The sequence below is a fragment of the Tigriopus californicus genome, chromosome 5, assembly GCF_007210705.1.
Source record: "Tigriopus californicus strain San Diego chromosome 5, Tcal_SD_v2.1, whole genome shotgun sequence".
NCBI lineage: Eukaryota > Metazoa > Arthropoda > Copepoda > Harpacticoida > Harpacticidae > Tigriopus > Tigriopus californicus.
In genome coordinates this window covers 7,920,016-7,932,009 of record NC_081444.1, presented here as the reverse complement: position 1 = coordinate 7,932,009, position 11,994 = coordinate 7,920,016, and the positions used below count along the sequence as shown (strand labels likewise).

At 40.3% G+C, this 11,994-nt stretch overlaps 2 protein-coding genes across 2 annotated transcripts; both read left to right on the top strand.

Annotated features, from left to right (window-relative positions):
* Positions 1–3,341: 3,341 nt before the first annotated feature.
* On the top strand, positions 3,342–5,706 carry LOC131881014 (protein RCC2 homolog). The gene is made up of 6 exons (XM_059227761.1): positions 3,342–3,570; positions 3,941–4,277; positions 4,347–4,435; positions 4,504–4,788; positions 4,879–5,244; positions 5,320–5,706. Exons 1-6 carry the CDS (start codon positions 3,493–3,495, stop codon positions 5,497–5,499), a joined length of 1,335 nt encoding a protein of 444 aa, XP_059083744.1. The 5' UTR covers positions 3,342–3,492; the 3' UTR covers positions 5,500–5,706.
* A 282-nt stretch (positions 5,707–5,988) lies between these two features.
* On the top strand, positions 5,989–11,976 carry LOC131881021 (homeobox protein notochord-like). Its single transcript, XM_059227767.1, has 2 exons — positions 5,989–6,354; positions 11,821–11,976. Exons 1-2 carry the CDS (start codon positions 6,211–6,213, stop codon positions 11,950–11,952), a joined length of 276 nt encoding a protein of 91 aa, XP_059083750.1. The 5' UTR covers positions 5,989–6,210; the 3' UTR covers positions 11,953–11,976.
* The last annotated feature ends 18 nt before the right edge of the window (positions 11,977–11,994 follow it).

Below are 11,994 nucleotides of genomic sequence, written 5' to 3'. Positions count from 1 at the left end.
TTTTATGAGTGGATTACCCGATATAATTTACTAACGTCTTTGTTGACTATGAGTCCACAGTAATTCATAAATGGAAAAGAGTTGTCTTGTCTGGATCTAAGATATTTCTACTAAATCCAATTTCATTTGTTGGATAGCCGTTGGTCAAATTATCTCTAAACAAGGCGCTGTCTAAAAAAAAAGAGGTCTAGAACCCCTGTTGCAAGTACTCAAATTGCACAAATAGGCGTACAAGTTAAGTATCTCCCAAAATGTCACAAGCAACACTGTTTCACTTATCGCTCACATTTGTTGCAAATCTAGCTTAAAGGCTAAGGCCGACAAAATCTTTTCCCAAAAATTCCAACCATTATGTGAACTGAAATTACTCAACTACAAATCTAACAATAGAGTAATACTTCTAATCCCTTTTAAGGAGGGGTGATTAACTGAATTTCCTTACACACTAGCAATTTTGATGGCCCCCTCCAACACATTGACATAAAAAGACGCAGACTAAGTTTTAACGATTTGTAAATTGCATCTTTTATGAGGTTCCATTGAAGTTTCCTTTGATTCCAAGTCATATTCAAGAAACTTTGGGATGGGTAAAAACTAATAGAATCAATTTTTGCTGTTCTTTAATTTCTTGAATTTTTGTTGTTCTTTAAGTTCTTGAATTTTTGCTTTTTTTAATGAAATTGAAAGGGACAACAAAGCACGATTTTGTTGTTTGACACACTCACCACTCGTGTGCATTTTGTAAACCTTTTTCATGATAAGGAAAATCCGTTTTAGTCACAACCTCTCAGCAAATCAAGTATGTTTCAAAGTCAAATACTTATTCTTATTAGGAAAAGACACTTCTCCTACAAGCTGAGCAAATCCCTTTTTACATTAACATCTTGTCATTCATTACGTTGGTTTCAAGATCAGACGGAAATCTTTCACTCAAGAAACATTTTGGCCTTCACATTAAAGAGAAAACCTCGGATTCGACGATTCTTTTGCTACTCATAGTTTTTGAGTCGGGGGAAGCTCACTACTAGTGGAAAGAACTCGCTTCGCATCGGGCTGGTAAAGCCAACTCAGAACAAGCTTGTTACTTATCCCTCATCCGTCGTCGGTCCACTTGTTGAAACTAAAGGGTGAGAAATTGAATCATAGTTGAGGAGAAATGCCATAACTCGCATGTCCATGAGATTTGCTCTTTGAAACATTTCTTCTCTGACTTGTTGAGTAGAAGCTCCGACGTTATTCTTTATCGCTTTTTGTCCCTGAACACTTCTACCTATTAAGGCCTCTAAACAAAACGTGTGTACTCAACTGCTACTAAGTCGACCATCATTGAATGACAAACTACTACTGCTATTGTGGGCTGGCCTGTTGGGCGAGATTGGGGAGATGGGCCAGAGATTTTGGGCGAGGTACCCCTAAGATCATCAAATTCGAACTGGCCTTCCATCACCACAAAACATGATTCTGTCATTATGGGATGTTTTTTTTACTCATTCCATAAGCTGGATATCGACTACCTGTCTCGTTCCAGGCATGGCGTGTGAGCATTAATGGAAACGTTCCACGCACATCTTGTTCATCAGGTGCAAGTCTACATTAGGAGAGCTATCTTCACGATCTAAAAAGCGGAATGAATATTCTTTCTCTTCTTCGTCATCACTGTCAAATCACTGCCAAAGGATCAATTCCATAAAACAGCATTTCATAGCATCTTAACGCATACACGAAACCGAAAATTGGTTGTATTCGACTGGATTGACCCAGATCAAATCCTTCTCCTTCACATTGGACCCAATGGAGTAAGCAACTAACCAATATTCCAGGACCCAAACCAATCTAGTATTTACAACTTTCTAACAATAATTGCTCCGCTTGCCTATTCCTTTTTACAACCCCCCTCGACATTCAATGATTGTCTCATGAGAAATGCATTACTTTGGGGAGTCGTTGATCCAGATCCCGCCAAGTGGCATGTCCTGATGTGAAAATAAAGCCCGACGACCAAAAAACGTGTCTCGAGGGAGGGAGGACTAGGGCACAAAAAGAAACGAGCTGTCTCCCAACTAAATTAAAGCCAGACCTAATTTCGCTGCTAGGCATGTCCTGGTTCACAATAAAAGCTGCGGCGAGACTTTTCGGTTTTGGCTTTATCCAACAAAGTCGGTTCTACGAGGAAGACTTGGAACCATTTCCTTTGTCATGTGTTCGGAATGGTTGTTTGGAAAACATGATGACGACTCCAGATGGGTATGTGTGACTCATGGGATTGGCCTCCAGAATCTAGATTCTGACAGACCAAAGAGCACCCCTAATGAATGGGAGGAAAATTTCGTTCAAGTACCAACACAAACGTGAAGTGTGCAGTAGAACGAAAACGATGGCATCGTTTCAGAAGCGAACGGATGGATGAGAGGGAGGAAGATTAGGCTACATACAGTTGTTCATTGTGCATACCAAAGGGAAAGAAAGAATGCTCGAATCCTCAACCAGCCAAACAACCGCCGTTCCGACGCCCAAACGGCTCGAGCACCCCATCAAGAGAAGAGAAACGAGAAGAGTCATCCAGGAAGCCCTGCTTTTGTCATAGAACTATATGGATTGGAATCCACGGCAAAATCAATGGGAAGTTTGATCAATAAACACAAGTGTTACACTCTTTAAGATAAGAAATTCGTAGGTAAACTGAATTGAAATAATCCTCATCTATCTTCCATCAACGAGAACGATGAACATTGGTCTAATGAATTGATTTGAAATTGTATAAACTAAAAATGCAAAATGAAAGTGTTGGTATTTTTTATAAGGAGTCATCCAAGAATGAATTAGTCTTTCCATGCTTTGATCAAAACTTTACAGTCCTAATGAATACCGAACCTGCAAGCTCAGGAACTCAACAATATCTCAGAGAGACTCTGTCAGTCATCGCAATTCACAATGTTTTCGCTACGTGATCATGAATTGATTTCCATCCAAACCTCCTTGATCATTGTAGCTCAGTGATCCTAAATCATCCCCAAGCTCTTTTGTTCGGAGACGGCAGCGTTTCATTTTTTTGGCATTTACACAGATGGGCTTGGCATCAAACCACTCCCATTTCTGAACCTAAAGCTAGCCTTATTCTCACACCAATGATCAAAACTTATAATAAGAGCAGAGAAAGCGCCCTCAAACCATCCTTGAAGCTCTTATTGCTTTATCTTAGAAGTTGACATCGAGCGTGTTCGTTCATTCTCCTTGTTTTTCCCGTCACCCTAAGGATACGAAGGGATTGGCTGAATTTCAGCCGGCGGATAACATAGCTTCCCTGGAGAACCAATCAGACCAGCCCTCCCGCTCTTGTTCTCCTTGCTTCTGAACCAAGTGTGAGTGAAGAGGGAGTGAAGAGTGTTCAGCCCGGTCCGTGTCCAAAAGCACAGCCATCAACACTCAACGGTTGGTTCGTTGAGGCTCAAGGTTTCTTCCATCGCCCGAAATCCGTGACAAGATCCCAGAATCATGGCCAACAAACGACCCGGAGAGGGCGCCGAGGGCTCCGATGACCAATCCCAGGCCAAGAAAGGCAAAGGAACCGAGGTAGAATATCCATCCATTGATTAAGACAACCCGAAGGGACCCCCCTGAAATTGGGGTTGGTGATGCCGAGCCTCTCTGATGTGATCAACTAGTGTAAATTAGTTGGTATCAATTGACTCTGAGAGACCTTACTTACTTACACTCCTTTACTCCAACATTTTGTTTACACATCGACTGATAACATAACATGAAAAAAAGTTTCATTTTAAACCTTGAAGGTGAGCCCCAAAGGCATACTGATCTCAATATAAAACTAATATTGTTGATACAACAAGTGACGATTGCAAGAAGATCCAGTACATATTTTTGGTCTGAGCGAAGCTCTCTTTCAAGCGAACTCTGTTTGTGCACGTGACAAATCTTATTCCAGGATTTCGGCCTTCTACTTTTCTCGGGAGCCACGGATTGGGAGTTTGTAGGTCGCAAGGCCAACAACTTACCGCGCAGCAAGAACACCTTCTGGAAGCCCATCATCATGGAGACGTTCGCCAATATGTCTATGAAGGCCGTGTACTCTGGACCGAATTCGGTCCATATTTTTGCCATCAATGAGGAGGGCCAGGTGTTCGCTTGGGGCCGGAACGAGCAAGGTCAATTGGGATTGGGCGATACCAAAGATCGGAAGAAACCGGCTAAAGTTGAGTTTCCCGAGGGCGTGCAGATCGCCAAAATCGCCACCGGCAAGAACCATTCGTTGTTCCTGACCGGTAAGTTACCTCACGAAACCTATTTTGGATTATATAAATGGTGGTAATTGTGATTCGGGTCGGTTTTAGATGCGGGAGAGATTTTTGCCTGCGGGGATAACCGTCACGGCCAAACGTCCGGCGGAAAGAAGGACAGTAAATGCACGAAACCCACTCGGGTAAGGAAAATGGAAAAAGAGTGATGGCAAGCACATGATGATGATCGAATCGAATCTCCTATTCTTAGGTGTCGCATGAGGGTCCCTCGGCGAAACATATCGCTTGTGGCGGTGACTTTAGCGCTTTTGTGGGAACGGATGGTTCCATTTGGACTTGGGGCCATCCTGAGCATGGTCAGCTAGGCCACAACACTGAAGGCCAGTACATCGAAAAGGCCGGGAAAGTCAACTACGACTATGTTTACAATCCCAGCCGCATTTCCACCTTTGTGGAAAAGGATGCGCGTAAAAAGAACACTCAATACCTTACCCCGCCCAACATTGTGACCATGGACTGTGGCACCAACCATTGCGTAAGTTTCAATCAGATAATGTTCGGTTGATCACTTATCGAAGACCGAATACAACATCATACTCACTCAGCCTTGATAACACCTTTGTAGGTGGCGGTGGACAGTAATAATAAGGCGTACAGTTGGGGGTTCGGTGGATACGGTCGATTAGGCCATTCCTGTACGGACAACGAGATGGTCCCATGTCTGATTGCCTCCTTCAATGGTCCCAAACGCGGCATCAAGTCCGTTACCTGCGGCGCTCAATTCAACTTAGCTCCGGCCGAGATCCCAGGCACCACCTACATGTGGGGTCAATACGTTTCGAGCAAGGAGGCCAACATGTATCCCAAACCCATTCCGGATCTCTCTGGCTGGCTGGATATCAAGTCTATTGCTTGCTCCACCAAGGGATGGGTTCTGTCCGCTGACGATACCATCATCGCCGCCATTCCAAGCCCTGCCTACGGAGAATTGGTAAGAATCCCCAAGGCGAGGTGTTCAAATCGTTATCCATACCCACCTAATCAAATGACTTTGTCTAACCTTTAGGCTATGGGCGAGTTCAAAAAATCATCCGCAGCTCCCACTGAAGTGAAAACTTTAGACGGCTTAAAAGTGGCTCAATGTGCTATGGGGTTGGCCTATAGCTTGTTTTTAGCCAGAGTTGAGCCTGATAAGGTGGATGCTCTCAAGAAGAAGTATCCCGTCATCGCTCAGGTTGACGACTGATCAAGAATGGAAAATTCCACGACGCAGGAACTCGACGACCATTTCTGTCCCAAAGAGATCTATTTTTTACCAGGCTCTGTCTGATTATCTGGTGTTTTTTTGTATTGGTGAAATATAGTTCGTACCTGTCATAAATCGTTATTATTTTGAACGCATCAATGAAGAGTTTGTGATTACACAAGAATGAAATAAAACGATTGATCAATACCACAGGCTTGTCGGTGAAATCCATTTAATTGTCTGCGAGAGGAAATCAAATTTTCCTCGCGTAATTGAATGCCAACCAGCGCATCGTTTTTTCTCAATTCCCCATCATCGCGTTAAAGCGCCTCAAGATCTCAGCTGGAGTTCCCAAATCACCACTCGTCCTCAGGATGGTCGGATAAATGTTGTTGCCCTTTGCTTCTCGACATGATCCTGGTATGTAATATCATTTTAGTACATACACTTGTGCAGCATATAGCCCACTCCAACAGATCAGAAACTCACCGACCCACCGACCGACCCAACGACCGACCGACGACCACCAGCACCACATACGCACAAACAATTTGCCTTCAAAGGCGTTCAGAGGCCAGGAAAGGGAAAAAGAGAAGCCAAAAGGGAAGGGAAGCGAGGGAGGATCAAAAGGAGGAGGAGGAGGAGGTAGATGAAGAAGAGGAGGCGGGGTTAAAATTCCATTGAAGATGTGGGGAGGAGAAGAGTTCCAAAATGTCCAAAGAGACCAAACGGAACAGAACCATATTCACAGCTCCTCAAATCGATGTCTTGGAATCATACTTTGCCAAACAGCAATACATCGTGGGTCCTGAACGGCAGCAACTGGCTAGTCAGTTACATCTTACAGAATTACAAGTAAGTCCTGTTCCACATCTGACGATTCCTCTTACCCGTCAGCGCTTCCGATTTCAAGAAAGGCGCCATCTTGTTTTAATACCTAGTACAACAATCTTGGCACATTGGTTTTTCATCCTTTTATTTTATATTAACTAATGTTTATCGTGATAGTCTGATGGCTTGTCAAGTATCTTGTTATAAACATGATGAAACGTTATGTGGTTGTCACCCACTTTGACACAACGACAATTGGACGCACTAATGCGATTGTAATTTGGCCGCCAGCAATCAAATTGGAAATTGTGCTTCAGGAGGTATTGCAAATTTTTTTGCAGACAAACCAGAGAGAAGCTAAATACTCGCTATTTCAAGTTTAGAATGTAAATACGCTTTCACTTCAAGCTTCGCATTTAGATGTTAGGAAAAGAGAAAGAAATATCTGATTCCGAATTGGCAAAAGAGCAAGCACCCTTTTACATTGAACACTTTTTAGAATCTAATAATGAAGTTCCCTATGCCAACTGAGTGGGTACTCGTGAAAATTGCTTTGTATCATAATTATAGCATGTTCATTAAAAACAGATTACGCGAATGGTGCTGCGCGAGCACATAGTGATCAAAATGCTCTCTATTTAACTTGTGGATTTGGTTTTCTTGTAAATACCAATAGGAGAAAAGTGTTGCGAAACATCCTGAGCAAGTCTCAAACAAATAGTTCGTTCCTTATTGAACTAGGTCCTCACTCTTAGAACGTCAATTACCTCGATCAAGCCACTACCTAAAAATACATCCTTTTTTATGAGCCCCTTTGAAGACCTATTTTTGTAAAGAACAAACTTTTTCACCATAGCCTTAATGAAAAACATTAAGAATCGACCTTTTTACTGCATTGCATGGGTGGTCCTGTGGAACAAAATTGTAATGACAATTTCTGAGGCAATCAAGTACTTACTAATTCATTCGTATTTATAGTGTTATTGGTTGCTAAGACTTTGTTTTTGGCTCACACTTGCCCGCGGTGGCACAGTGACTTTAAAACCTTGATTGATAATTGCGATGAAGGCAAATTTGGCCACTGCATACAAATATATATAAACCCACAACAATGCTCTTTCATCGACTGCGCTTGAATTCATAAGTTCAGCAACTAAATGAATTGGGTAATTATTTGATCAAGTGATCATGAATTTAAATTGTTTTTTGCAAAAATTCACGATTGCTTGTTGCACGATTGTCCCGCCAAGACCCGCCAACTTTGAATAGAGCACTTCAGAGATCTCTTTCAAAATTGCAATAAAAAGAGGTCACTTCTTTAGCATTTACTCGAAAAGTGGTTTATTTCAAAACTATTTTGCGGCAGAGATTTTTAAACTTTCCCATATTCGACAGACGATTCAAATTTTACCGGATCACAAATTAAATAATGGAACAAAATTTGGCATCTTTCATCTATTTGGCAGGATCTTTTTAATCTTTTAGGTGCCATGTTTTGACAAATGAAAGTGTTTTGCAAGGTTATTTGCAAATTTTTATGCAAATTTGCTGTCAATACAGACATACTGTATTTGTAGTAGATTATAGTAGATAGTTTAAGATTATACTTTATCTTACGGCTGTTTGTTCATTAGGGGGTGAAAATTAAATTTCCAGTCAGTAGTAAAGAGGTATTAGATTTTGACGAATCAAACCCTGATAAGTTATTGTTTTGAGACAAGATTAAGGTTTAAAAACTGTTATCACAAAAGAAAACTGCATCTTCAATGGCCATTACTTTCTTTGGGTGAAGTTGAATCAAGTAGTAATTTCAAAAAGTCGACATGTTCAACACCTGAATCTCATTGGCCTATTCATTTACTCTTCAAACTGTTAAGTATGAAAAGGCCCCCTCTCCAATTCAATTTGATTCAATTCAAGACTCAAGTCAGAGTGTGCAATGCCACGACTTTCATCAATTTTTCAGAAACAGCTCTTAGTCTGTCTTGAATTGACCATGTAAGATATGTAAGATGTGATCTCTTGAAACGCGATTGCATATGGATATTATAGTTTTGCAAATTTTATTTTTACAAAGATATTTTAATGGGTTTGAGCACAGCAAAGAACCCAAGTTCAATTAAATGTCTCAATATCATAGAACTCATGCAAGTTGACCTTATTCTTAATTGGACCCAGTTCAAGTTTTGATCATATCAGCTTCCTTCAGCCTCATTTTTATAAACATCATTGAAAGAAAATAGCTATTATTGATTAAGTAACTGCATTACATGGCTCCCTTTTCTCAAGTTCTTAAAAAGTAACTTTTGAATTACTAGTAAACAGAAAGTAGATTCTTCTCTTTAAATTATTAATTGCTTAAACAAATTATGACTTGAAACCCCATTGTCACAAAAGTTGTGTATTTAACGGCAATCACTTCCTTTTACATAAAGATTATGAAAATGTGGTTGCCTTTTTATGGTCCCTTGTTTAAGAGAAGTCCAGAACAGCCCTTCCTTTTCTGTTCCAACTAGTGAAGTGTTTCGAACCGGAAAATCTGCTATTTAGCTTGAATAAACCCTCATAGAGCTCCCAATTCAAACGAAAAAGGGTACAGAAATAAAGATCCAAAATCGGGAACAAGTTTTAATGTAACCCTGGTTCCAAGACCCTAGAAAGGCAGGGTCTCATTTGCCACTTATTTAAGCAGCTTTGATTTTACTTGCGTATCATCTTTCGTTTGTGGTGGGGCTGGGAGCACTAACCGAGGTCCTTCAAGCTAAAAAGCTGACCTTCCGGTTCGAAACACATCACTGAGCTACTGAAGAGGATGAAAAGGCAAACTTGCCCCTACCATTCAGAGGTCTAGTTTCGTGAAGTGGTTTGTCAAAAAACCAATGTGTTAATTTTGTTTAAGCATTACAGTCATTTCAATGCAGTCCAACACATTCTACTATTTTATTTGCATGAGAGCTGCAACATGTTGTTACTTGCTTGCCTCTCTGAGGGCCTTGTCTAGCTTAGCTCTTTGGATTCAACTCATCAATCCTGGCAACTATGATCTAGATATCAAGGCAATAAAATAACATCGAGGAAAAGCAATTCTGTCAGATTTTTGTTGTTTTTTCGTTGATCTAGATTTCAAGCCTCATTTGATTTGAATCCTACATTGAAAGCACTTGCCAGTGAATAAATAGATATTCTTTGTTTTGAGGGAAAATTTGAGAAGTTTCAATTTCCTTTTTATCTTTCTCGATATCTGACAAGTTGCATACCAAGTGATAAACAGAAATTCAGTGAATGAAGTTAGATTGCATTCCACTCTGGGAATGGACTCTGTCAAAGCATTGGAAAGAAATTTAGAGGAGTCAGAAAATTCAAAACAAAAGTGGATGATTGCACCCCAAGCTATTTTTTCTTTTTGAACATGTACTCACAAGTAAGAAAGAAACTGGGCGTTAAGTGCATAATTTGTCTTTATCGAGATGACACCCAAAACAAAATTCAGTACGAAAAATTGACGTCACTCAATATCTGACATCTTTTCAATCTAGATTGACGCTATGAATATTTGGACAAGTTTAGGTGCTATTATGTATTTGATCTTTTGGCTGCTCTTTCCTCACAAATTTATAAGATTAACGAGTTGGATGGAACCCAATGGATGGGGATGCTAGGGTCGAGATTTGATATATCGGAATCGAGTAAACACATTGCGTCCTTTTTCCAATGAGACTAATCCTTGGTGGCTTCAGTAGTGTTTTTTAACTGTCAGCTCAATCAAATGCCTGAGTCAAAAGCTATGCTCAATCATGAGCCGCTACATAATTCTGTATAAAACGAACGAGTTTGCCTTTTTTGTCATGGATTACAAAATGATGTTTAGTTTTCATTCTGCGCGTCATGATGTACTGCTCTTTGAGAGCCATAACTTTTGAACAAGTCGTTCGAATAACCTGAAAATACGAACACGTAATTTAGCAGCGGTTTGCAGTTCCTCTCATTTGAAAGAAACCATCCGCTTCCAATATGTTAATTCAATACCTTAACATCCCCGTCTATGTTCTAGTGGTTCATGCATTGATTTACACACATTCCACCCACCCCGCTGGTCATTAATCCTAGAAGGTGAACATGCACTAGTCTTTTGAAAACCTAATGAGGCAGCCATCCTCATAATAATGGTTATGGAAAGTTTACTGAACTTCGGAAAAAGCTGAATAAAGAATTGATCAATCATTCAATTTCTAATTACGACCTCTTTAACTACCCCCTAGTCAGTGCATAAAATATTCAGGACCATTTCATTCAAATAGAGTCTAATCTAGTCTAAGGTTCAATTAAAGTAGAGGTTGATGGAAGGTTTTATACAGAACGGAAGATGTTGCCGGAAGAAGGGAAATTACAACTTACATCAATTAAAAAGTTTCATTCAAATAAATATTTAGGAATTGCCACGGCAATGACCAGGGTTAACTTGACGTTTAATGGGGGAAAACATTATTTTTGAAGGTCCCGTATTGACACTTGCAAGCGGGCGAATCAATCCAAAAAATCTCCGGACATGCTTGACCAAAAATTCGAAAATAAGCGCCAAAGAACCACTATTAAGATTCTAGATTGAAATTTGCGAGGAGCATACACATTCCTTTATCTACAATGTGGCCACGAATAGCAGCACTCATTCTTTTTTTGGGAAGAAGTACAACAGCCAAGGCAATTTCATATTTTGAGATTGACTGAACAAGCAAAGACATGCTTTTGCTTGAGTAACTTGATATGGTCTCCTTTTGTAATCACAATAGCTAGCCTCTAAATTAAGATGAATTGTATCAGCGAAAGCTTGAAGAACAACAGGCTACCTCATGCTCTTTTGCAATTATTTCTGTATACTGTGATCCGCCCGTTCAGGATGGCTTCTCGCAAATCACTCCCTACTCTCTGCTATTGGCAAAGGAGTGTAACTTTTCCTTACACAATGTTGACAAATGGACATGGTTAAAACATTTACATGGGAAATTTTGATTTGAATTACTGAACGATTTGTTATTATGGTAATTGTAAAATAGAGGTTTTTTCTGGCCACCCTGTATAAGGAGTCTGTTAAGCAAAGACAAGTAATACGAGAAAATTATGAGGATGAAACACGAAGGGATAATGATGAAACGAAAAGCGCAAAAACGTAGAAAGCATACTTAATACGTTAAGGTGGAAGCGATATACATTCAGGGAACGGTAGAACAAAAAATACTAACATCAGGCTCAACAAAGTGCAAAGTTGCTTTGCATTTGCGTAACACTTGTGAGCATGAGGAGATAACCAAATATCACAACAAAATGACCAAATGTATGGATTCTCGAAAGCCTATAAAACATCTTCGTTTCTCTTAACTGACGATACACTAAAAAAATCAAAAGAATGCATGGAGAAAATAAACGTCCATTGCACGCTTTTCCCGTTAGCTTCAGTCACATTTCGGTAATGTCTATTTTCGTCGTCAATTGCAGGTCAAAGTCTGGTTTCAAAACCGCCGCATCAAATGGAGGAAGGAAAATCAAAAAACCGAGCAAAATCGTCTCAGCGACGTGGGACTGTCCCAAGACCAGAAACCAGAGTTCCAATTTGACGCTGGCAGTTGACCCGATTGAGTCAATCTCTCGCACATGACAATAAATTCGACA